Source organism: Sus scrofa, chromosome 7, assembly GCF_054392235.1.
Source record: "Sus scrofa isolate SSC_HxYL_T2T_F1_AM1 chromosome 7, Sscrofa_HxYL_maternal_Yorkshire_Landrace_v2.0, whole genome shotgun sequence".
NCBI lineage: Eukaryota > Metazoa > Chordata > Mammalia > Artiodactyla > Suidae > Sus > Sus scrofa.
The window spans coordinates 71,694,333-71,720,952 of NC_139389.1; the positions used below are offsets into that span (position 1 = coordinate 71,694,333).

Here is a 26,620-nt window from a genome sequence, read left to right on the forward strand (position 1 = left end):
GGAGTCCCTGAAAATGAATCATTTTTCTTGTTTTTTCCCCATAAAACAGACCTTGATAAAGAATGTGGTATATTGGAATTTACCTAAAATGCTTGACTCAATAAGCTAGTTGGATTTCCTAGGAGCATGGCACAGAGGCTGGTATAGTATAACAGTTCAAAGATAAGAATTTGTGTAGCTATAGTTCTAGGTCATTTGGCAATAAAAAATTAAGAGCTGTCACCTAAAGACAAGTATTAAAGCAGTGGGATTGCATGTAGATAACTTAGCTATATATTAATTAAGGCATTGGTGTCAAATATTTTAAAAGTTCTAGGTCTTTTACTCTTTCATGAGGAATAATATGATTACAAGAAGTAGTACTAATTAGGGAGAAAGCATTATAATTTCATTCTTCTTTTTCTTTGAAGGTAATTAGTGTTAGTGACTTCCTTTTCTAAGAAAGAACTGGCTACTTGTGACCCCCAAAATTGAAAATTCTTCACTTAGCCAAATGCTGTGTATTTGCCTGAGATCTTCTTCCTGTTTCTGGACATCTGTCCAGTGACTAAGGGCAAAGCTGGCTTTGTAGCCGCATTTCTTCTCCTTTCTTTTAAGGTGCTCATACTCTTGGGAGAGGACGGGGGAAGGAAGCTATTTTCCTGAGAAATGAAGTTGTTCTCTTTACCAAATTTCTATGTGGTCTAGATAATAGGAGCATCTACACAGCAGCATGGTGAATCACAGGTGTGGTGGGTAGTTTTGTGGGATGGTTGGTTTTCTTGAATATCAGTCCTAAGGACTTCTTAAAAATTCTGGTGTAAGATCATAATTCTTACTGTTAAATTGTTATGAACAGAGAATATAAGCTAAAGATTATTTATGGGACCTTTGGAAACTCGTAACAAGCAGAGTTAAAGACCTACTAGTAATTAAAAACTATACTATACTTTTTTTTTTTTTTTTTTTTTTTTTTTGCTTTTTTGCTTTTTAGGGCTGCAGATGTGGCATATGGAAGTTCCCAAGCTAGGGGTTGAATCAGAGCTGCAGCTGCCAGCCTGTGCCACAGGTACAGCAACACAATATCCAAGCTGCATCTGTGACCTACACTACAACTCATGGCAATGTTGGATCTTTAACCCACTGAGCAAGGCAAGGGATCAAACCTACATCCTCAGGGATACTAGTCAGCTCCGCTGAACCACAATGGGAACTCCTAATACTATACTTTTAAAATTATTTGAACCTAATAGGCAAGGCACCAGAATTTGTGGTTAGATTTGGGCAGTGTTGTGCTGGTAAATATTTAAAAAATGTCTCTCTGGAAAACAGACAGTTAAGCAAAAACTTCAATTTGTAGCTTTTGCCACTTTCCTTAGTGTAAATATTCCCAGCATGGCCAATTTCAAGCTACCAAGATGATGCCACTAAATGCATAGTCAGGAAGAGGAGTGTACCATCTGGCCTGAAAGAGCCAACTTCAGCCCAGGATTGGAGGGGTGGGCGAGGAGGGACTGAGTTCTGTTCCTGATTCTTGAGAAATATAAAGGGATTCTTCTTCCCAGGCAGTTCATTAAAAAAAAAAAAAAAAAGGAATACCAATCCTGAAGAAGTTATAAAACTTTTGAAGACTGGAATTTAATTATTCCAACCAGTAAAAAGAAAGGATAATTGTGATGTGATAGGGAGGCTAATTATTGCTACAGTGGCAATCACATTACAATATATAAATATATCAAATTATCATGTTGTACACCTTAAATTTACATACTTTTATATGTCACACATATTTCAATTAAAAAAAATCAATGCTGAGGCAGAGCAAAACATCTTTATCTTTCTGGTGGATAAAGAAGTTCCCAGGATTGGGTAAGTCTTTTGCCGAGTAGAAAGAGAGGTCCTGGTACTTGGTAGACACGCCTTACCATGAAGTCCTGACCCCTCCGTCAGCCTCCATTTTGTATTTTGATAAACTTCCAATATTGAAATACTGGTCAGCTTGAACAATTTTTTTCCCTTTAGATAAACAAAACATGATGCAAACTTCTTCTGAATGTATATATATTGTATACACAGATAATCTGTAAAACAAGTGATGTCTCTTTCTCTTCCATTTCCTTCTCTTTGAAGACTTTTTCTGCACTTCTAAAGGTATTTGACCATCTGCCAGCCTAATCCACACTTATTTTTCCCCTGGTGTTTCTCCTTGCATTACTAATTGTGTTAAGGCCCATATATAGCAGTTAACTTTCCATAAAAGAGCAGCATATCTGAAAATTAGACTTCTTACCTAAGTATACTTGGAGATTGCTTGGGGTCTAATATAAAGGTTAATAACAAAAGGAAAATGAAAGGATAACTTCCACTGAATTAAAATAAAAAAAAATTTAAATATATTACATTGAGCTGAAATTGTTTAAAAAACTTTGCTCACATGTGAGATATTCATTAGTTTAATAATTTTCAACTTTTATGTCTTTGCCTTCAAAGTGTGGCTTTTTAAAACTCATTTTTAAGCTCTGCCTCAGCTTCTCTTCCTCCCTTGTACTTACTCATCCTACCATGATTTCTAGGCCATAATGTATACTTATAACACTGAAATATATTTTCCTAAATTCTTAAGTCAATGAGATTAAAAACTCTCTGAGAGCAAGAAGTATGCACCAAGGAAATTACTGCCCTCATATTAGATCATGCTAATAGCCATTGCTTAGAGTTAGTTTCTTTAGAAAAATACATGCTAATAGTAAACTTCCATGAAAATATTTGCTTCAGAATTTTCAAGACTGTGGCTTGCCCAAAAGCATAACTTTTAACAACATCTTTCAAGCCTGCCAAATCACATTGCCTGCTTAGCCAGTTCAGCGCACATAATATTAATTTACTGTGCCACAAAGGTAGTGCGCCTTAACTGTTATTAGAGGAAAGTATAATATATTTTATTTCCCTTTATGAGTCTCACATTGCGTATAATTCAGTAGGGCTACCACATTTTCTGGGCAGGCTATCAAATAGGATGTTGTAATGATTTGCTTGACTAGTAGAGTAGATGAAAAAATATCAGTTCTGCCTGTAGCTGTTCTATTTTTGAATTTCAAATTTGCACAGTTCGAAACCATTTATTCCTCTGTGGTTCTCTTTAAAATCATGAAAAGATTCTTTTAAATTTTAAAGAGTTAATCATGTCACGTAAAATCAGTTAAAGTAATGGTTAGAACAATGTGAATTCGGAGAACAAAAGAGAAGTCTTAGATTTAATTTGAAAATGCCAAGGAAGGGGCTATAGGACAATAAAAAAATTTTTGGCTTGATGAAGGGAAACATTGGTCTTGTAACTGACGTCTTGGGGATGTGTGAATGCCAACTTCTCTGTCTTTACTGTTGTTGTTCCTTTGCAACTTCATGGAGATGTTGAGATGTTTTCTGATTCACAAAATGTTGCTTAACAAAATTATCTTTGGAATAATCCATTCTACTTAGAGGATAGGTACAAACTCAGAAAGTTTCAGTAGACTTACTTGCTATTTTAGATATTATCATGGGTTCCTTGAATGAATGGGTGAGTTCTCCATCTCTACACTAAATTCTTAAAGCTGCATCTTCTACATACCATTGAAGAGGAATCCCACCGTTGTGACTGGTTTATTGTTTTATATAATTTGGGATTTTTTTCAACACACATTTACTGAGAAACTACCAGGTGTCAGGCATGTCTTGGATACTTAGTGCATATTGGTGGACAGTGCAGACAAAGCTCTCTTCTGTGATGATGCTTATATCCAGCTGGGACAGCAATAAACGTAAAAAAGAAATAAGTAATGTGGTATGCTAGGTGTTGATAAGTACTACAGAAAAAGGAAAAAGCAGAGCCTCATGAAGAGTTTTATCAGTGCTGGGGTAAAGAGGAGCAGTCACTGTGTTAGAGTGGTCACATTACACAGTGACCATGTGAAGGAAGCTGGCCAAGTAGAATCGGGGGGAGAAGTATTCCAGGCAGAAGGAATGGCTAGTGGAAAGGCCTAGAGCTGATATAGTCCTGGCATGTTTGGGCGACAGCAAAGACCACTGGGGGAGAGTGCTAAGAGAGTTGATTAGAGAAGTTATACAGGCCCAGATTACACGTGGCTTTTCTCTGAGTGAGATGGGGAGCCATTGCTGACCACAGGAATGACATGAAATGACCTATATTTTTAAAGGGATCACTCAGACTGTTGGGGGAGAACAGATGGAAGAGGTCAAAGATGGGAGATCCATAAATGAGGAGCTGCAGTTGATCAGTTGAGAAGTGAGGACCATAGTTTGACCAGAAACGGGGTGAGGGCATGGGCAATCGAAATGACAAATGATGGAAGTCCGGTTATATTTTGAAGTAGAGCCAGTGGATTAGAAGAGAGTTTTGAGAGAAAGAGGAGTCCAGGGTAATTTTAAGGTTGAACAGGTTGGGTTTTGTTTTGTTTTGTTTTCTTGTTTTGTCATTTTGTTGAGTTAGTGGTATGGGGTAAGATAGGAGTCCAGTTTTAAATATGTGAATTTCGAGATGGCTCTTAGATATCCAAGCAGAGATGTCAAATAAGCAATCGGATATTGAAAGGGAAGTCTGAACTGGAAATGTAAATTGGTAATTTGTTAACATGTAGATGGTAATTAAAACCATGGATTGGAGTAAGATAAGCAAGGGAGTGAGTGTAGATAAGAGAACTTCCTGAGTGAATTTCATGTATTTGGCAAACTTCCTGAGTAGATTTCATGTATTTGGTATTACCTACTCAGTGGGCCTATAAAGTTAAATACTCCCTCTTCTTGAGAACTCATGGTTTGTATTTGACTACGCATTTTCACAAGTGCAGGCGATGCCATTGACATAGACTACAGTGTCTGGAGATGACTATTGCAATGGCAAGCCTGGGGGTGGAGAGAGCAGTGTGGAGAGACAGTTATATATATATATCTGTGTATATTACTATCCATAATATGATATAAGCTATTCTTGATATATGTAGTAGAATTTTAATATAATATTGGTAATGTAAAATGTAACATGACTTGTATATGTCATGGGATTGTAGAGAAAGGAAGTATGAATTGACTCAGTGATAAGAAGTTTGAATAAATTTGCAAGACTGTTCTCAAAGTGTCTTAGAGAAGATTAACGTACAAGAACATTGTATACAGTTAAAATCAAAATTAAGACTTTGGCAGTTCCCGCATTAGCAGCATCTCTGCAGCACCAGGATACAGGTATTATCCCCAGCCTGGCACCAAAGATTAATGGATCGAGCATTGCAGCAGTGCTGTGGCATAAATCGCAACTGTGGCTTGGATCTGATCCCTGGCTGAGGAACTCCATATGCCATAGGGTGGCCACAAAAAGAAAAAAAAAATTAAGACTTTAACGAAAGGATCGCCTGACATTGTCCTCTGATAATCTATGTTCAAGTCTACCTTTGGGCACTTTGTTTTCTGCATCCTCCATCCTGCAGCTAAGGCCCACTCATTGCAACTTTGTTCATGGGTGAGGGCAGAGATGGGCCAGGAGGGAAGGTACAGGAATGATGACGGTATTCTAGGTTTCAATGCTTTAGGAGTTGGCAGGGGTGGTGTGTCCCATAGTTAGTCCATCGGTGTGGTCCCATACTCTCCTAAGCTTAGGCTTACTAAGCTTAGACTTACTCTCCTAAGCCACTTTTACAACCTAAGTGGCTTAGGTTGTAAAAGGGTGGTTTTAAAAAATTGGTCTTCTGCGTTACATTGTAAGCATTCTAAATCTCCAAAAGAAAAAAAACCATCACTTTCTGGAAGGAAGTGATGGTTCTTTAATGTGATTTTCTCTTTCTATTAATGTAAGGAAAAGGGACACTCTTGAGTCATCCATCAGTGGTTATTGGCAAAGTAGGTGAAAACTGTAGAAAATGCTTCCTGGCAAAATATATATATACATTTAAAATTTTTTGAATGAGCTTCACCTCACAAAAAAATAAGCCTTGTGACCTAGAATGAATAATTTCAAATATAAAGCACACTTAGGCCACAGAATTTAAACTTTACTTAAAAATTGTAAATACTTGTCTGCGTTTTCTGTCATTCATTTTATGAGAACCATGACATATAGCTCATTGATGACAGTTGACAATTTGACAATAAAAGTAAACAGTTGTGCAAGACTAGAATTGATGTAGAACATAATGTTTCACTTTGTAAATAGCACCTCTAAATCATGAGGCGGAAACTTAATTTTATGCATATTGCTGTTCTCTGCTTATTGTTTTCCCTTTACATGGAAGATTGTTCTCAATGTGTCACTTCTGTGCCCACCTTTGAAATCCTTCATCCTATCAGGCATCTTGAATGCTGCATCAGGCTATGTCCCAGCATATAACACAATACCCTGCATGCACACAGTGCTCCAGAATCATTTGTGAATCATCCAGTGTGTTGGGTGCTGAGTTACTGGTTGCTTTCTCACATTTACTTGGGAGCTGAACATCTGGATATGTGATCAACAGTACTGCAGTTCCACATTTGAGGATTTCCTTGGTTTATTTCATATCATTTTTACCAATATTTCTCTGTCCTTACTTCCTTATTTGTATAATGTTCAAGCTAATGAAATAAATGCAGGATAGTGCAGCGAGTTACCTAGAGAATGAGCTGACATAATGGCATGTGCAGTTACTCTAATGAGCATTAACTTAGTAACTTCCAACAAGTGTTTATCAAACTTACTGAGTACCAGCTATCATGCAAAGTGATGGGGATATAAGGCAGGTGAAGTCTCTGTCTTCATGGAACTTTTGGGTAAGAAAACAGTTGCAGTGCCTATAATAACAGAAATTCAGGGCACTGTGGGAGCACATCAAAAGGTACCTCTATCAGTTAAGAATTAGATTTAGGTACAAGTGTCGGAAACCCAAATGGTAGTAGTTTAAAGGGAATAGGAAATTTTCTTCAACAGGACTGTCTGGAGGTAGACAGAGCAGAACTCCATGGTGTCAGGGACTACTTCTGTCTTGTTGCTGTGCTGTGTGTGACCTCTATTCCCCAGGTCATCTCATTGTGAAGATGGCTTCTCCTGCCCTAGGTCCACATTCCTCAGAGGGAGGTAGGGAAAGGGTGGAAAGGAACAGGCTCTCTAACTTTAAAAGACTTCTGGAGGTTGCTCAGACAACTTTTGCTTACATCCCATTGGCCAGAACGTGGTCTCATGGTGACCTAGCAGCAAAGGAGGTTGGGAAATTCAGTATTTATTCTGGGCAACCAGGAAGAAAAGAGGATGAATGCTAGGGGACAACTAACAGTCTCTGCCCCGGGATTTCTACGAAAATAGTTGCCCAAATTGAGATCTGAAGATAAGTAGGATTCTCAGAACTGTATGTGTGTGTGTGTGTGTGTGTGTGTGTGTGTGTGTCCTCATAGGAGGAGAATATTCCAGGGAGAAGGAAAAGCCCAGGGCATTGAACACTGAGAAGAAACTGTTCTTGACCAATCATAGTTCATCCTTGTATGATAGTGTTCTCTTCTTCTAGATAGGCGTTGGCTCTTTTGCACTTGGCTTGGGACACCTAAGCTAAGTAACTCTATGCTGTGATGAGAGAGATGGTGCATTTGCCAAAGGGGAGGCGGGTTGGAGCATCATTGCTCATGTGTTTGCATGTTAGTAAGTGTGACTGGGAGCAGTGGGAGGATGAATGGACAGATGATTAGATTGCTGGGAGGACAAATTAATAGAAGTTAATATCACTCTTCTGCTTAAAAATCCCTGCTTGTGCCAGAGTACTTATAAAAAAAACTCACTCACATATCTTGTTCTCATTGAAATAAAATTGCATTATACTTTAGTCTTTTGTTATTAGCCTCTTTTACCTGTCATGTCCAGAGTCCCAGGTTTTTTCTTTGAATCTTCATACTTGAGAAATCAATAAGGTCAAGGAAATAAGAACCAGTGTTTACATAAGTATTTATTGGAATTTTCTTTATCGTCTTTCAGGTCTTGTAGAAATTTGCCTGATGCACCCTCTCGATGTGGTGAAAACCAGGTAAGGTTCTGCATAAACAAGTTTTATTGACTTTGGCTGATATTCAAATTAAGATTCAGAACACTAAATGCTAGAACTTGTCCTAGGCTGGTAGCTTCTCTCAATAATGGAATCTATATTTACTTCTTAAAGAAAGTACTATTTGACAGATAAAATGTGAGCAGTGAAAAGCATTTCTGGATAGAGGTCATCCGAAGGTATATTACATTTTACTGCCTTTGCATGACAACCATAAGGTATGATTTGTGACTTAACTGGAAAGGGAGGGAAATTTATCAAAATGATGTAAAAACTAAACTCAACATAGTGAATTATGACAGCAGACCTCCATTTGGCATTGCATGTAACAGATTGCTGTATAATAGTCGGCATTATGGTGTGAGACTCCAAAATTTCAAGAAAACTTCTTAAACAGTGCTTAAAGAGTTTATTCCTACAACTGTTTGCCAGTGCAAAATGCCGTATTTCCTGAAAAATTCATTTACTCTTAAAGGGAGAATCAAATCAGGACAAAGTATTAAATCTGTTTACCAAAGGAAAAAAAATCTTGTGTGTTTTAATATGATCTAGAGAATTTTTTAAAAAGTTAAAACTGTTGCTGAACTACTCAACTCTCTTCTTAACTTAAAAGCTCTGAAATGATGGTGAAAGTTTCAATTTATTTGCATTGCGTAAAACCTAACACCACCATACCTAAGTTGAAGCTTAATAGCAAACAGAGCTATGAAACGATGAGAGTCGAACAAACCCTTACTGCCACAATTAGGAAATAATTGGTCATTGAATGGACATGTTGCTTAATTTACCTAAAGAAGCAATAGAATCTTAGGCTGGTTACTGAAAGCAAGGGGAGTTAACTGTGATATGCAAATTATGTTACATTTCTGATAGAGAAGATGAGAATTTGGCCCCTTCCTTAGCCCAGGCAGCTATAACAAAATTTTGTAGGGTAGGTGGCTTAAGGAACAGACACTTATTACAGTTCTGGAGGCTGGGAAATCCAAGATCAAGGTGCCAGTCAATTCCCTTATTGGCGAGGGCTCTCTTCCTGACTTGTAGACATTCACTTTCTTTCTGTATCCTCACATGGTTATGACAGAGAGAGGAAGCTCTGAGGTCTCTCCTTCTTCTGATAAGAGCACTAATCCCATCCTGGGGGCACCCTCATGACCTCATCTAACTCTAATTACGCCTCTCCCAACAAAGGCATCACCTCCAAATACCATCACACTGGGGTTAAGGCTTCAATATATGAATTTTCAGGGACACAAACATTCAATCCATAGCAACCTCAAGTCACCAAACCCAAACAGAGGATGAAGGAAATCTAAAATGACATTCAAATATAAGGTGGTGTATAGTCTTTGGACCATCTTTTATATAGGCTTTAGAAACAACAAAATTCACTGGCATTGCTTTTCTTTTTTTTCTTTTTTTTTTCTTTTTCTTTTTTGCTTTTTAGGGCCGCACCTGTGGCATATGAAAGTTCCCAGGCTAGGGATTAAATTGGAGCTGCAGCTGCTGGCCTCCACCACAGCCACAGCAACACAGGATCCAAGCCACATATGCGACCCACACCACAGTTCATGGCAACGCCAGATCCTGAACCCAGTGAGCAAGGCCAGGGATCGAACTCTCAACCTCATGGATACCAGTCAGATTCATTTCTGCTGTGCCACAACTCGAACTCTTCACTGGCATTTCTTCTTTTTTTCTTTCTGCTTTATGACTCTTTTTATTAAAATATAGTTGATTTAAAATGTTGTGCCAGTTTCTGCTGTACAGCAAAGTGACTCAGTCATAAATATATACAAATTCTTTTTTTTATATTATTTTCTACCACAGTCTATTCCAGGAGACTGGATATAGTTTCGTGTGCTATACAGTAGGACCTTATTATTTTTCCATTCTAAATGTAATAGTTTACATCTCCTAAACCCAAACTCCCAGTCCATCCCACTCCCTTCCCCTTCCCCCTTGGCAACCACAGGTCTGTTCTTTATGTCTGTGAGTCTGTTTCTGTTTTGTAGATACTTGTCTTTATGGACTTTATTTTAAAATCTATTTTGTCTACTATGAATATTATGACTCATCCTTTCTGGTCATTTCCATTTGCATGAAATACCTTTTTCTATGCTCTCTTGTGTGTGTGTGTGTGTGTGTGATTCCATTTATATAAAACATCAGAATAATCCAGTCCATAGAGATAGAAAGTAGATTAGTGTTTGCCTGGAGCTAAGGGTGATACAGAGACCTGCAGTGGCAGGTAGAGTTGCTAAGAGTGAAGGGTTTCTTTTAGGGTAATGAAAATACCATTGTACAGTTGTATTGAGGAGACTCTGGTAGAAATACCTTGCTTGTGAAGAGGTGGGCAGTGTACTGAGACTAGGGGCACAGTGATTATATAGTTTGAAAAATACTCCAACTTGACATGTACTTTTTGAAAGGCTTATCACAGTAAATATAGCTCTTTAGGCAAACATGCAGTTTATTAAAGTGGATCAGTTACCATGACAACATATCCAGAATTTATAGCTCTTTATTTTGAGAGGGCTTCATTTCCACTTTCTGAGGCACTGAAATCCAAGGCTAAAATTCTTAACAGCCTCCAGTCTTATTGTACGAATTTTTATTTTTTAGAAAACTTAGGCATATGAAATGTAGCTTGCTGAATCATTCATGTCTTTATAGTCTGATGCATGAATTTTTCAATAGGTATTTTTCAATTTTGAAATACTCCCATTTTTAAGTTTTTAAAGTTATTATCAAAGCTACATATGGTCATAATTTAAATGAGGAGAAATGAACATTTCAAAAAATAACAGTTCCCCAATATCCCTTCACTTTTAATCTATGTGTGTCCTTTGCCCTAAGGTGGCTGTCTTGTAGGCAGCATATTGTAGGCTCTTGTTTATTTATCCAGTCTGCCACTCTATGTCTTTTGATTGGATCATTCAGCCCATTGACATTTAGGGTAATTATTAATAGACATGTATGTATTGCCATTTTAAACCTTGTTTTTGGGAGTTCCCATTGTGGCTCAGTGGGTCATGAACCTGACTAGTATCCATGAGGATATGGGTTTGATCCCTTGCCTCACTCAGTGGATTAAGGATCAGGTGTTGCTGTGAGTTGTGGTGTAGGTGGAAGATGTGGCTCAGACCCACATTGCTGTGGCTATGGCCTGGGCCAGCAGCCACACCTCTGATTTAGCTCCTAGCCTCGGAACTTTCTTATGGCACAGGTGCTACCCTAAAAAGCAAAAACAAAACAGAACAAGACAAACACCTTGTTTTCCAGTTGATTCTGTTTCTCCTTTGTTCCTTTCTTTTTCTTTTTGTGATTTGATGATTTCCTTCTCTTTTATGCTTGTGTCCTCTTCTTTTTCACTTTTGTGAATCTATTAGTTTTTGATTTGCAGTTGCCCTGTTTTTTGAGTGTGTTAACCCTTTCCTCTATCTGCTTGCTTTAGACTGATGGTCATATAAGCTCAAACACATTCTTTAAAAAAAAAAGGTCTCTATTTTCTTACTCTGCTTTTCCACATTTTATGATTTTGATGTGCTTTTTTATATCTTCGTGTTCTCTTTTTGCTGTTCCTTGTGTTTATTATCGCTTTCACAAATAGTTTTTTTCTTTTTGATCTGTATACTGGCTTATTTAGGTGATTACTTTCCAATTGTGATTTCCTCTTTACTGTATCTTCTTACTTCTTTCCTATTTAGTGGGTATCTCTCAATTTTTCTTTTAGGATAGGTTTACTGTTGCTGTAAACTTTTAGATTTTTGCTTGTCTGAGAATTTCGTTATTTCTCATTCTATTTTAAATTATAATCTTGCTGGGTGGAATGTCTAGGTTGCAGATTTTTCCCTTTTAGAATTTTGAATATATCCTGCCACTCTTTTCTGGCTTATAGTGATTCTATAAAGAAGTCAGCTGATAGTGTTATGAAGGTTTCCTTATAATTAATTCTTTGTTTTCTCTTGCTGCCTTTAGATTCCCCTCTCCTTAACTTTTGCCATTTTTATTATAGTATGTCTTGATGTAGGTCTTTTTGGGTTCATCTTGTTGGGTACCCTCTGTGCTTTTTGTATCTGAATATCTATTTCCTTCTGTAGGTTTGGAAAATTTTCAGCCATAATTTCTTCAAATACACTTTCTTTTTTTTTTTTTTTTGTCTTTTTTTGCTATTTCTTTGGGCCGCTCTCACGGCATATGGAGGTTCCCAGGCTAGGGGTCAAATCGGAGCTGTAGCCACTGGCCTACACCAGAGCCACAGCAACTCGGGATCCGAGCCGCATCTGCAACCTATACCACAGCTCACGGCAACGCCGGATTGTTAACCCACTGAGCAAGGGCAGGGACCGAACCCGCAACCTCATGGTTCCCAGTCGGATTCATTAACCACTGCGCCACAACGGGAACTCCCAAATACACTTTCTATCCTCCTTTTTTTTTTCTTTCTTTTCCTTCTGGGATCCTTGTTATGCATGGGTCGGCATGCTTTATATTATCCCATAGATCTCTTGTGTTGCTTTCTTCTTTTTTTTTTTCATTTGGCTTTCTCTCCGCTGTCCTGATTGGATGATTTCCATTATTCTCTCTTCCAAGTCACTTTTTCATTCCTCTGCATTATTCATTCTTCTCTTCAATGCCTTTAGCTCAGCTGGCATCTCTGCAAACGAACTTTCTAATTTTTCTTGACTCCTTATAGTCTGTAGTTCCTTTTTAAAGTAATCTGTATTACAGTTGATAGCTGTAATGTTCTTAATTCTTTCAGTATTTTCATTACTTCCTTTTTGAATTTGATGTCTGTTAGACTGCAGAGGTCGGTTTCATGATTTGCTCCTTCAGGGGAATTCTCCTATTCTTTTACCTGGGAATGGTTTCTGCACTTCTTTTTTGTTTGTTTGCTAAATTTTAGGGCCACACATGTGGCATATGCAAGTTCTCAGGCTAGGGGTCGAATTGGAGCTACAGCTGCTGGCCTACACCACAGCACCAGCAACGTAGTATCTGAGCCATTTCTGCAACCTATACCACAGCTCTGGATCCTTAACCCACTGAGTGGGGCCAGGGATCGAACCCACATTCTCATGTATACTAGTTGGGCTCATTACCACTGAGCCACAATGGAAACTCTCCTGCACTTCTTTATTTTGCTTATATTTCTCTGTGAGTTTAAAACAGTTGTCTACTGTAGTCTTGTAGGGCTATTGATAGTCAGAAGCATCACTGAGTAGCTTGTGTGGGTTTACTTTTTTTGTCATGCAGGCTGCTTTTGGTTTGGATGCTTGTTGTCTCTTTCCTCAGTATGTGCAGACCATCATCCCCTTGATAGGGGTTTGCAGGTGCATGGCCTGCATGTGCTTCCAGGGAGGTGTGGGAAATGGGTAGTGCCTGCAGACAACGCCTGCCTGCCAGACCCTTGGCAGTGGCAGTGACCCCTAGGGAAGTAGTGGCAGTGCCCAGGACCCTTGGTGGCAGCAAGATTAGGGTGTGTGCATTCCCAGGGATATTGGGGCAACAGGTGGCTCTTGATTGCATAGCCCTCTGTGGTGGCTACCCCTGGGATGTCTGGGGCAGTGGGCAGTGCCTGGTCAAGGGACTCTTAGTGGTGGTGGGCAGCACCCACCTCTGCAGTCCGAGATGACTGCAGCAGCTTGCACCCACCCCTGTAGCCTGCACAAGAAGCACCCTGCCTTCTGAGAGCCCGTGTGCCCCCCTCCTTGCACTCCCCAACAATGGTGTCTTACTTCTCTGGTGGGCAGAGGCCCCCCTCCCACACTCCCTGGGCTGTGATGCACCACTCCCTGACCCCCTTAGGCCGTTTCTAGACAGCCAACCCTAAGCCTCAGCACGCAGCCCCCACCCAAGTGTGTCAGGCTGTGATACACTGGGTGGTGGTACCCATCGTCTGTGTGGTTCTCTCTCTGCTTTGCCCTCCTCACACCTGCTGCCTGAGGCTTTTCTCTGAGGCTTTGAGGCTCCATCTCTTTCTCCTCTGATCTCTGTGACAGCAGGTGGCCTCCCAGGGTTCAGACTCCTTTCCTCTTTCACAGCTGCTTTTCAGGAGTGCCGGTCCTGTCCTGATTCCTTTTTTTCTCTTCACTTTCTCTCTTCTTCTTTTTTTTTTCCTTTTATCCTGCACAGTTTTGTGGAGGTTTTCTTGCCCTTTTGGGAAGTCTGAGGTCTTCTGCCAGTGGATTATCTGTGAGAATTAATCTACATATAGTTGTCGTTGTTTCATGTGTTTATGGGAGAAGGTGAGCTACACATCCTTTCCTCTGCATCTTGATTCTGTCCTCCTCCTTACTGGCATTTCCTTTGTAGTTTTTTCTTTGAAAAACTGGATTATTGCTGTTAGTCTTGCTGAGAAATAAATCATCTTTTTCATTCAACAGTGATTTCCTAAATTAGTGCAGTGTTCAAATGAGTATTGAGGAGAAATAAGAATTATTTAAACAAGACAAGATATTGACTTTATACTCATTCATTCACTCAATCCTTTATTCATCCATTCAGTGACATGAGTTGAGTATCCAGTGCGTGTGAGTTCCAGGCTAGCTCTGCCCTCAAAGAGCTCATAATCTGATGAGTTAATAGGGATCCCATTAGATTTTCAAAAACTATATCATTTCATGGTGTTTGATTTGAATAGAATATTTCTTAAAATGGATGTGCTAAGTTTTGAGGGCTTTTCTTTCTTCTTTGTTATGTAGATATTTTAATGAAAAGGGCATTCATTGACTGGAACTAATCACGTGCCTTGACCAACTTCAAGGAAGAAAGAAAATACGATCATTCAAGGGACTGAAGGAGAAGGGAACTGGGTAGTGGATGGCATTTGACCTGCATAAAAATAAAGAGTACATTGAATAAAGACTCAACATCAGAGAGTAAACTGAAAACCCAAACTTTTCAACTGATTGCATCTGAAGTAGAATATGCAAGATTGGTAGCATTTATCACCGGGCGCTAACACACAGGTGCTAAATTATTAACACACAGACTAAATTATTGCTGAAATTGTCATTCTTATATTGTGTAGGAGATAATTATGTTTCTAAATAAGATAAACTGTAAACTGTGAAGGATAATACATGAAACCATATTCATTAGTGATTTGAGCAAGGTATTTTTCTTAGCAACATCTAAGAGCACTGGATTCTAAGTTGTTGCAGGCATCATCCATGTCAGACATGGGACACACCAGGCCAAATCTCACTTGCCTCACAGTTGTTTTAGCCTCTCCTTGGATATTATTCCTTGAAGGGTGATATAGTGAATTAGTCTGAGTATGGAAATGGCTCATGTACTGGAATGTGGCAGAATCAATAACTGTATTTACTTCTTGAAGTCTGGTCTTTTCTTCTTTTGGCCATGTCCATGGCTTGCAGGAGTTCCTAGGCCAGGGATTGAACTGGACCACAGCAGTAACCTGAGCTCCTGCAGTTAGTGACAACACCCAGTCCTTAATGGCTAAGCCCCTGGGGAATGCCTGGTCTTTCCTTTTGGGGTTCTGTTTGTGCCTAATCCTCTTTTTTTGCTGAAAAATAACAAATTCTAAAAGTGTATTTCCAAATTCTTTCTTCACAGGGATTTTTTTTTCCTTTTTTTTTTTCACAATCTGTAAATGATCAGTTCTATAACCCCTGGCTGGAGGGACAGGTAAGATGGTGGTATTACCCAAGCCCAGGGGCCAGGGCTACCTTATGAAAGCTGGAACCATAGTAGATGTGTCTAATGGTAGCTGTCTCAGGGGAGCCCCAGCCACTGCAGGATTCCCTGTCTGAAGCAAACAGGGACAGGGGAAATCCTCTGGTTTCTCTCTTCTTCCTACTCTTTAGTCACTCACCAGTGCTCCTATATGCTGAACCCGTGGAAGTCTGAAAGCCCAGCCAGGTCCCTCTGCATAACAGAGCAGAGAAGGACAAGGGAAGAGTGAAAACTAGTCTGAAGACAAACAGAAAAATAACTGGCACAGTCATTTTAGTGGGATTTGGAGAAAGCTGATATAAATATGCATTTGCATTTTCTTTTTTAAAATTTAGATATAGTGGATATATAACGTTATATTAGTTTCAAGTGTACAACATAATAATGTGATGTCTATATATATTGCTGAGTGGTCACCACAGTAAGTCTAGTGAACGTCCATCACCACACAGTTACAATTATTTTTCTCGTGATGAGAACTTTGAAGAGCCCCTCTTTTAGCGTCTTTCAAATATACAATACAGTATTATTAACTATACATTACATCCCCAGGACTTACTTATTTTATAACTGGAAGTTTGTACCTTTCAGTCATCTTCATCCATTTGACCCAACCTCTACCCCCAGGTGGAGTACAAACAAACAATTTGTATTCTGCATTTTTGATTTTCTTTTTAGATTCCACATATAAGCAAGATCATACAGTCTTACATTGACCTGATTTATTTCACTTAGCCTAACATCTTCACGTTTCATCCATCTTGTTGCAAATGGCAGGATTTCCTTTTTTACATGGTTGTACAGTATTCCAATGTAGATCTATATCATATAGTACATTTTCTCTTTCTTTTCATCTATTGGCGGACACTTAGGTTGCAAGCATGCATTTTTTTTTTGTCTTTTTTAGGGTTCCAACTGTGGCATATATAGGTTCCCAAGCTAGGGGTTGAATTGGAGCTGCAGCTGCCAGCCTACACCACAGCCACAGCAATACAGCATCTGAGCTGCATCTTCAGCCTACACACAACTCATGGCAATGCTGAATCTAATCTGTGTCCTCATGGATACTAGTCGACTTTGTTACTAACCACGATGGGAACTACGCAAGCATGCATTTTCAATTCAGCATGTTTTATGGGAATTCACTTTGCATTTTAGAAGATGATTAGAAGTTATAATTGATAAATCTTTTTTGAAAAGGTTTTAGGCACTGTGGCACTTGGCTTTATATAAGGATAGCTTATTCTTCATGGAAGTGTAGCTCCAGGGAGAGACCTAATGTGAGCATAGGCTAACCACATGACAACAGTCTTATTCTAAGTGTCTCCACCTGATTTTAGCAGAGAAGATTTGGCTAAGATGATGTAAACAGGGAAATTAGGTAAAATCAAGATCTCCTTTGAGATTCTCCCCAGAGACATGCCTATACTCTGTATTATAGTTATGTTTACATACAAAGAACTTTGTGTACAATTGTGGTTGGACTCCCAGTTAAGAACCCATAGCTACAAAAGACTTTATTCACTATATAACTAGGAAGACCAAAAGTAGTTTAGTTTCTGGCTTCATATCCTCTAGAAATTCAAATAAAGTAATTAGTAGTATCTCATACAGTCTATCATATTGTCTCTCTTCTTTCCCTATCTCCCTGTCTCTCCCTCTCTCCCTTCAGCTTTCCTTTCCCTATATGTGCTTCATTTTTGGTGTGGCTTCTCTCATGTAGCACCAGATGGCCTCAACAGCTTCAAGCTTTTACATGATCCTTACTGTTTGTACTCTAAGACAGGATTACCTAGTAATTAAGAACCCTGGCTTTAGAGTTAGGTTGCCTGGCTCCAAATTCTGCTTCTTTCTTTATTATCCTGTGCCTCATTTTTTCCTCATCTTTAAATAGAAACAATAATGGTACCTACCATTATTTCAGGAAATAAATGACTGTGTGTGTGTGTGTGTGTGTGTGTGTGTGAGAGAGAGAGAGAGAGAGAGAGAGAGAGAGGGAGAGAGAGAGAGAGAATGGTGTTTAATACTGTGTCAGCAAAGGAAATGGGAACTACCAAGACAAATGGAGTTTATAAGGTAGTCAGGGAAACACTAGGGAGAATACAAAGTATGAGAGAGAGGGGGGCGATGTTTAATATGGAGTTAGGAGGCTTCAGGTTTCCAAGCCGGAAGACTTGTGTTATATGACCACTGCATTTAAATCTTTCTTCAGAGGGGTGTTTGCAAGTATAGAGTCCTTCCGGGTCTGAGAACAGGAGAGCTTCGTTTTCATCTGTGCGTTCCTGTTGACATCATTCCACACATCATTTTAGGGCTGTGTGCTGAAACCACCCATGGCAAGCATAGTTCCAGGAGGTGCCTAGTGAATGCTGTTGAACAAATGGATCAATGAGTGTTTGGAAACAATCAGTAATTCAGTATAGTTGGAGCAGAGAGCCTATGAGTTCTGTGGCCAAATTGGAATGTCTAGAAAGTGAATAATATGCAGTTGTTGTCTTTATTGAAAAACATAAAAGTTCGTGAAGGAGGAAGAAGGTAAGAATCTGTTGAGATAATAAGGGAGAAATGATAGGATGATGGGCAAAAACATTTCAGGAATGGACTAGGCAAAAGTGAGGTGAGTCTCCAATAGGTGTGTCAAGATGAGAGGTAGGTGCAGTAAACCTGTGCAGGACATTGAAGGGGCTGAGGGAGCAAGTGTGGCACGCTTTGGGATGGAAAGCGAAATGCTGGACTTCCTCCAGGACAACGCTGGCTAATTGAAACAAAATGTATGACACATGCATAGTTTTCAGTTTTCTGAGCCACATTTCAAAGAATAAAAAGGAAATATTTTATAAAATTCATTTTGACAATGTATCTTATTTCAGTATGTCTTATTTGATCTCATATATCCAAAACATTGTCATAGCAACATGTTAATCAATATTAAAATTATTGAGATATTTGGCATTCTTTTTTCCTCCCACAGTCTTTGAAATCTGGTGCATATCTTGCAATTAGAGTGCATCTACGTATCGATAGTCACATTTCAAATGCTCAATAGCCACATGTAATTAGTAGTTATGGGGTTAGACAGCACAGGCCTAGAATGCAAGGGGGAAAAGAATTCTTTCTCTTTCTTTTTTTTTTTTTTTTTTTTTTTTTTGTCTTTTTGCCTTTTCTAGGACCGCTCCCACAGCATATGGAGGTTCCCAGGCTAGGGGTCTAATCAGAGCTGTAGCCGCCAGCCTACACCACAGTCACAGCAACGTGGTATCCGAGCTGCGTCTTCAACCTACACCACAGCTCACGGCAATGCCGGATCGTTAACCCACTGAGCGAGGCCAGGGATCAAACCCACAACCTCATGGTTCCTAGTCGGATTCATTAACCACTGCGCCATGACGGGAACTCCGGGAAAGGAATTCTTAAACGGGAAAGAGAGGTGGTCCGGTGGTTCCTTAGTAAGAAGAATACTCTTGCTTAAAATGGGTTGACAGTTACAAATAACCAAGGTCCTGGGTGGGAGGGAGTTTCACTCCATAGGCATTTGAAGGTTTGTACTTGTATGGAGAGAGTGGTATTTAAACCCCCTCAGATTTATCGAAGTCACAGCGCAAGTGGGTTTTAGCTTACCTCCCCTTCACACTTTTATTCCCATGAAAGGAAATGGCTCATTGTGCTTCAGGAAGACCGAATTACTGAGGTGTTCATTATGTTTTGTCCACGGTCATTTTTCATCATTTTTGTTTTGTTTCACTTTCGCACAGGACATAAATCAGGGACAAATGAACTAAATTACCCATCATGTAAAGATGATCTTTTAAAAGCATGTCCTGTCAAAGAGCTTCAAGGCACATCTTTAGGTGGGTGTAGGGGAAGGCGGGGATGGGAGGCAGGTGAGACGGCGTCCCTGCTGTCCCCACAGACACAGAGACTGCTGCTGAGTGGACAGGCCAGTGCATACCTTGGCTTTCATCCTCCCTCACATCAGGACTTAACTTGCACTGAAAAGTCTTATCATTCTTCTTTCCAAACTTATTAATCACTGTGTGGATTCTAAAGACTCACATGGGTTGAAAATTTGGCTTCCACAGTTTGTTATATATGTGTTTATGTGGCTTTTTCTCAAGCTGTTGAGGTTGATTAACTCTCTCTCTCTCTCTCTCTCTCTGTCTCGGTGGCTCCCAAACCCCAGACCTGCTGAATCTGAAACTCTGGGGGTGGGGCCTGTGGATATTTATATTTAACACCCTTCTGGGTGAATCTTAAGCCTGATTGGTCATTGGGTCAGCTTTTGGGAACCATGGCTAAATACCCCATAGGCAGTTATGTAAAAAGTCTTCATGCAAAGAATTCCTTGTGTGTGTGTGTTAAACATCTCATTAACCTGTGGTTCTCATTGGTCTCATTTCTGTAAACCGCTTTGTTAGCAGTGACGGGAAGTGGAAGGGCAGAGGTTTCCTTGCAGAGCTCATTCTGTGGTTTGTGAGAGTGATATGGGAATATATTATCTGCAGCCAGAGAAAACACATTTTGTCCTACTGAGTGAGGTTATAGGGGCAAAAATCAGTGCCAAGAGATGGGAGAGGAGTGAGTGTTGGTTGTTACAGAGGGAAGGTAAATGGCTCTGAGGGGTAAAAATGATTTAGAGGCATAAGCCCACCACAAACTTTATTAAAAAGAGAAATCTGAGGACATGCTATGGTGAGACCTGCTTCATGGGGAGCCCAGCAGAGAGCAAGGAGCCAGGGCTGGGGAGCATCCATAGCCTCCCTTTATAGGGGGAGGGGAGCACAGCAGTGAACTTGAAAATGAACACTTAATTTAGAGGTTGGAGAGGGGACGTTGAGCAGACATTGGGGCCAACAGAACAGCAGGGTGGAAACAAGGAACGAAAAAAATTTTCCCCCAATAGATCCTTAAAAAAAAAAGAAAAAAGAAAAAAAAGGAATTCATTTATAATGGGGAGGAAACAGTGGAAAAAGGTCAGGATAGAGCAGAAAGTGGAGGGAATAGTCTACAGGATTAAAAAAAAAAGTTATGGAGCAGCTGAGAGAGTTATTTCCATATGTTAATGATTTGTCCATGGTATAAAACATTAAGATCACATTCAGGGTTAGACCATGGTTATGCCTGATTTCTCACCATGCATAGAAATCCAGGGCTAGACCACTGTCATGGCTTGTTTCTAACGATGGAGAGAATGTGTCTGAAGTAAAGCAAGCAAAGAGTAGAACCACATTTTTATAAACTATACTTTTTTTGGGTGTTTGGCATATAGCTAAATCAGTCAATGGTGACTTATAATAGTATGAAATGGTTACAAAATCCTGAAATACATTGTGATTGTAACTTCAACTTTACCTTTGAATTTTCATGACCATATTAGGGGTTTTTTTGGGGGGGGGATTGTTTTATTTAATTGAAATGTCTTTCTCTAGTTACTGAGCCAAAGCAAGGACGTCCTGGGTGGTGGGAGCACTGTGGCTCTGCATTGATTATGTCATTCTTTCCATGCAGTCATCATTAAAGATTTTATTTATTAATATAATCAAGTAAAAATGGTGTACAGGGAGTTCCCTTGTGGTGCAGCTGGTTGAGGATCTGGTGTTGTCACTGCACTGGTTTGGGTCACTGATGTGGTGTGGGTTTGATCCCTGGCCTGGGAACTTCCATATGCCATGGGCATAGCCCAATAAAATGGTACACAGGATGGATTTTAAATAAATGTGTGCTTTAAAATGCCATTTCTCACACCTAAGTGCTTTATTACAAATTAAACTCATCATTGCCAATGAGTTCATGCACACTTTAAAGGTCCTACACTTATATAGTGATTAAAAGACTAATATAACCTAAGCTTGACCCTAAAATGAGAAAATAATCCTGTTTTGTGCACTGTTAAGAATGCTGCATTAGGAGTTCCCATTGCGGCCTAGCAGTAATGAACCCAACTAATATCTATGAGGAGGCAAGTTTGATCCTCGGCCTTGCTCAGTGGGTTAAGGATCCAGCATTGCCGTGAGCTATGGTGTAGGTCACAGACATGACTCGAATCTGGCGTGGCTGTGGCTGTGGCTGTGGCTGGCAGCTCCAGCTCCAGTTGGACCCCTAGCACCTGGGAACCTCCATATTGCCACAGGTGCGGCCCTAAAAAGCAAAAAAAAAAAAAAAAAAAAAAAATGCTGCATGATTTTCTAGAATAGGTGTGACTTTCTGGAAAAAGACAGAAGATTTGGGGATGAGAGACCATAATCCCATGAAGAGATTTCATTAATATTACTCTTGGGATTTTTACTTTGACAATGTTCTGCCTCTTTGGGAGGAAAAGGGTTTTTATCTACACTGTAGAAAACTCAGAAGGGTTCACTGTAGACAGTCTCGTCCCTCCCTTATATTTGGTGACCCTTCCCACTGAACATAAACCCAGGCCATTGGGTGCGTTGGTTGCAAGAGTTTCCTTATCCATAGAGAACGCTTCACGTGTTGTTGGCCTTTGCTGCTACTGAACAGTTTTAACCATTTCTCCAGTGGCCCAGTAATAATTAGGAAGAGATAGAATGAGAGAACAATCTAAAAACCTGTTGTTCTGTGGCACTGGAGAAAAAAATTAGTCCCAAAGATCTTATGCAGAATAATCTTGCTACTGTAGGTTGAAATTATTTTTCGGATTTATTAATAAGGAGAAAATCTTTTCTTTTTCAAAATATCCAACCAGTTCCCCCTATATAAATAACACAGTTCTGTTAGGTTAAATCAACTGTAACTCCCTACATAATCTTGAAATGTTGTTTCTAATTTTTCTTTCTTTTCTTTTCTTTTTTTCTTTTTTGTAACTAGAGTTCTTTTTTAACTCACTCCCTAGAGAAGCATGCTATTTTTATGACTCACATTGTGGAACCTTTGTAAAATGTTTAATCACTCCTTAATTTGGGTTTTTGTCTAAGTTTTTAAAATAGAGATTTGGTGTTTGTTTAGAGTACAGTAGCTATTATTCCTCAATTAATGAAATGGGCTTAGAAGTCTCCCTTAGCTAATAATGTAAGGTGTGTTCTGTTTTGACATTTCTCCCTTCCCTCTGCTCAATGGCAAAGACTTCTTCCATGTTGAGCCCAGTCTGGAGGATGAGAAACAGTCTCTGTCCCTTCTTCGCCTTCTTCATGCCCATCAATGGGCTTCTCCAGACATCCTTTTTTGGGGGGGGTGGGCTGAAAGGTAAATCCTTCTTAAATGGCTTTCTTATCTTTGTCATGGGAAAAGTGAATTGCTTCTAAAGTGAGCATCAGCATGATGTGACTTCCTCTGTCCCCCCCACCTCCCAGTCCTCAGCCAGGGTTTTTTTTCCCCAATTTATCCCTAAGTTGAGTTTTGTCCCAAATTTAAAATTTTCGGCAACTTCATTAACCGTCTTATTTAGCCAGTGCCCATCACAGGGTCCCCTATAATGGGATATTTTGCCTTAACCATAGCTTAGATTCCAATTTTAGATTATTAGAATTTATTATGACTATAAAATAAACTGATTTGGGATTATTTTGAATTAAACAAATGGGATTTTTTCAGTGTTTTTAATGCAAACATCAACTTTTCTCAGATAATCATCTATTTTAAGTAGAGGATTTGGGGGGGAAGGGAGAATTTGAAACTAATAACCATGTCTATTTTCAGCAGCTATCCAAAGACTGTTTGAGATAAGCTCTAGCTCTAAATTCAAGAACAAAATGTTTGCTCTTTATTTGGCTGTAGTGCTTATTTTATTTTAAATGATTTGTAAGCTCTAAACAATCAGTGAGAATAAAATTATCAGGGATATTTGCTTCTCATCTGCATCTGTAAAGAGCAGGTGCCTGTGTCAAAGGGCTAGAATCTTCCTTAAAGTCATGTGCCATGAAGGAAATGCTTGGGCTCTTCCTGTATCATGACAGAACTTAACGTGTTGAGCAAGGAGCTGCTTGAGAAGAAAAAGCACAATTATGAGCTGACCCTTGGGACCTCAGGTCCTGCCCATGGGAAAGCTGCTTTTGAGTTGAGCGTAGAGTGGGAATGAAGCCGAATGAGATCTGAATTGTTGGGATTGTAGCATGACTGAAAACTATGGTTATCATGGACATTTTAGAAGATTGTTTTTCCTTTTTGCAAAGCAAGAATAAAAGCCATAAATTTCTTTAGACAAACATAAAATCAAAGCTGATAATGTAATATCATAACTGTGAACCTTGACCAAAAATTGATAAAATTATTTAAACATTCCTGGAAAATCGATTAATTCTCAAAACATTCTTGTTGAGATGGCTAAAATAGCCTGTGTTGCTCTTGCATTGCAGTCAGGGCACAGCTGAGATTTAGTTTTGACATAATGAAGAAGTTTGCAAGATGATAAATAGAGCTATATATTCTCTGGATGCAACTCTACATACTCTGGGCCAAGTTCCTACAGAATAAAATTTTCCCATTTGGGGTTATTGAATAATATTTTCTCCAGTGAAACTTTTGTGAGTACCTAATAGGTTACGTACTTTTATAGCAAAAACAATCCAAAATTAAGCTGAATATCCTCAATTTTTGGTAATCAAACTCTATCTGGAATATGCATTTCTCTTTTTTATGAAAAAAACACAACATATCATGGCAAAACGTCTTTCAGATCTAATTCAGTACTGCTAAATTCTCAGAGGAAATAAAAGGCTTTAGAATTTAAATTCTCTGCACTTGTGTCCTTTTAAATTCTGAAAATAACTAGTACACATAAAAATTTTTATTTTTTTTTCAGATGTTCTAAAGTGGGCGCTGGTTAGAATTCTGACCCATTTTCATTCCAGTAGGAGAGGTTAGCAGAAATGACCCCTTTGCAGACAGGCTTTTAGTGTTGAGTCAGAATGTGATTAACACATTAACTCAGAGAGACATTTAATCAAGCAGGAAGATGAATACAGGAGCCAGCATTCTAGTTCAACGCTGTCGCTGTCGGCCCCAGCAGTGGGAATTAATGGAACTGCTCTGGGACTTGATTCCTCACTTGGAAGTTAAGAGTATTCCCCTAAATGACCTTAGAGGCTTCTTCCAGTTTAATATTCTGTGTTTCCAAAGCCATGTTTTCATTGCTTAAAAACATGATCTTAGTACACCTCCACCAGTGTGATTTCGCTATTCCTTGAACATGCCAGGCTTTCTCCCGTCTCAGAACCTGTGTGCTTGGTATCCCTTCTTCCTGGAATGACTGGCTCCTTCTCAACCTTCAGACGCTGGCTTGCTTGTCATCTCCCCTGAGGGTCTTCCCTGGCCGCCTCATCTAAAGTGGCCTCTTGTGTTTCACTCTTTTTCATTACTCTATTTATCTTTGCTCTAGTCTTCTGATGTCTCGGGGATGATTTATGTGTGTAGTCATTAACTGTCTACTTCTACTGGAATGTAGGCTGGAACCTTCTTTCTCTTGTTCATTGATGTATGTATGCAGTGTCTGGGCAGGGTGTTGGCACAAAGTAAGCATTCAATAAACACTTATGGAATGAAGGTAGTTTAAAAATTGATGCGTGTATATTTTAAAATTATATATTTGGAAAAATAAAACAAACGAAAACATTAAGCCTGTCTTTTGCTCCAATCATGAGCCAGGCTTCACACAAGGGCAATTCACCTACTTTATGGAATTCACATATTTCTTTGGCCATGTAACCTAGGCATTTTATACAGCATACGTTGTATTTTCTTTGGTGTTTAACTTGTGCGTTATAGCTTTATACCACAGAGAATTAGAAATGATATTCGTAAATTCACTCTGTGTCAGTGAATATTCCAGAGCTTCCATACCAGCTGCTCCTTGACTGCTTCTGACAGTAAGAAATTGCCATCTAGACCCAGGAGAGTTGAGCCTCTCTAGGTCTTGTCCATTCTCTTCTACCCAAGTTCAAGACTCTTTTTTCCAGTCCATTGCAGGGACCGCCCCTTCCCACTAGCATAGAAAGAGACAGACTCACTCTTGGGGGTGATGCATGGAGTGGTGAGCATGATGCTGGTGACAGGTAGGCTTCATGAGGCTAGCCTGGACACTCCTTAAGGAAATGTTTTTAGTGCACACAATATCTTATTTTAACTTGCACAACTCATAAGGCTAGGGTTTTTTTGTTTGTTTGTGTACTTGTTTCTAATGAATAATGCCAGATGGAGTAGGGAGAGGTTGTTGCATTGCTCAGTGAATTGGCTTAACCTCTTATTGAATTAAAAGGTATGGAAATCTCTTTTTTATCAGGATTTGTTAGGTATCTTAAGCTTTTCCTTTTTCAAAGACAACCAGGATTAAGCAGGGCTCTAGCTCCATTTCAAAATAAAAATAATGCATGACTTCCAAAAGTAGTATTTTCTAGTCTCTTCTCCTTGGAATCTGAGAGAGGCAGAGGTAGCTTAGGGTAGGGGGAAGAAAAGGGAGAGAGAGAGATTTATTAAGAAAATGTTAATCTTTGCTTCTGAAGTAATAATCTTGGAACAATTTTTTAGCTTTTTGCTATGCTTAGTCCTAAAGAATCTCAAATTAACTTTTCTATTTCCTTGGTATATACTGAAAACTTAAGTAGATTATTTATTTGATTTCCTTTTAGTACTAAAAGAGAAACTTTTAGGTTAAATAAGAAAAAAAAAGAAAAAAGAAAAAGAAATGACCTCAAAATTCATTCTGAGGTTGAAGAATTAGAAAAGAACTAGTGTTTTACGTTTTGATTTCCCAGAGTATGAGAAAACTGTCCCTGTCCAGATGCTTGCCAAGTTCTGAGAGAACATTTAAGAGTGTTTTTGGGTAGCACAGGGAGATAGTCGGGGTCTTGTATGCGGGTGTTCCAGGTTTCAAACTGTAACAAGGGAACAGGAGAAAAGAGGGAAGCATTCCCAAATCAAACATAACTCTCAGGAAATGA

At 39.2% G+C, this 26,620-nt stretch overlaps 1 protein-coding gene across 14 annotated transcripts in view; it reads left to right on the plus strand.

Moving 5' to 3' along the window:
- Window positions 1-26,620, plus strand: part of SLC25A21 (solute carrier family 25 member 21) — a 513,478-nt gene that overhangs the window by 299,455 nt on the left and 187,403 nt on the right. For all 14 annotated transcript variants that reach the window (XR_014810647.1, XM_084968940.1, XM_021099142.2 and 11 more), the window contains one exon: window positions 7,964-8,012. Coding sequence is in view for 12 of the 14 variants with exons in the window: in XM_021099146.2 (XP_020954805.1) it covers window positions 7,964-8,012 (49 nt within the window). In the remaining 2 variants the exon portion in view is untranslated. The remainder of the gene's footprint in view (window positions 1-7,963; window positions 8,013-26,620) is intronic.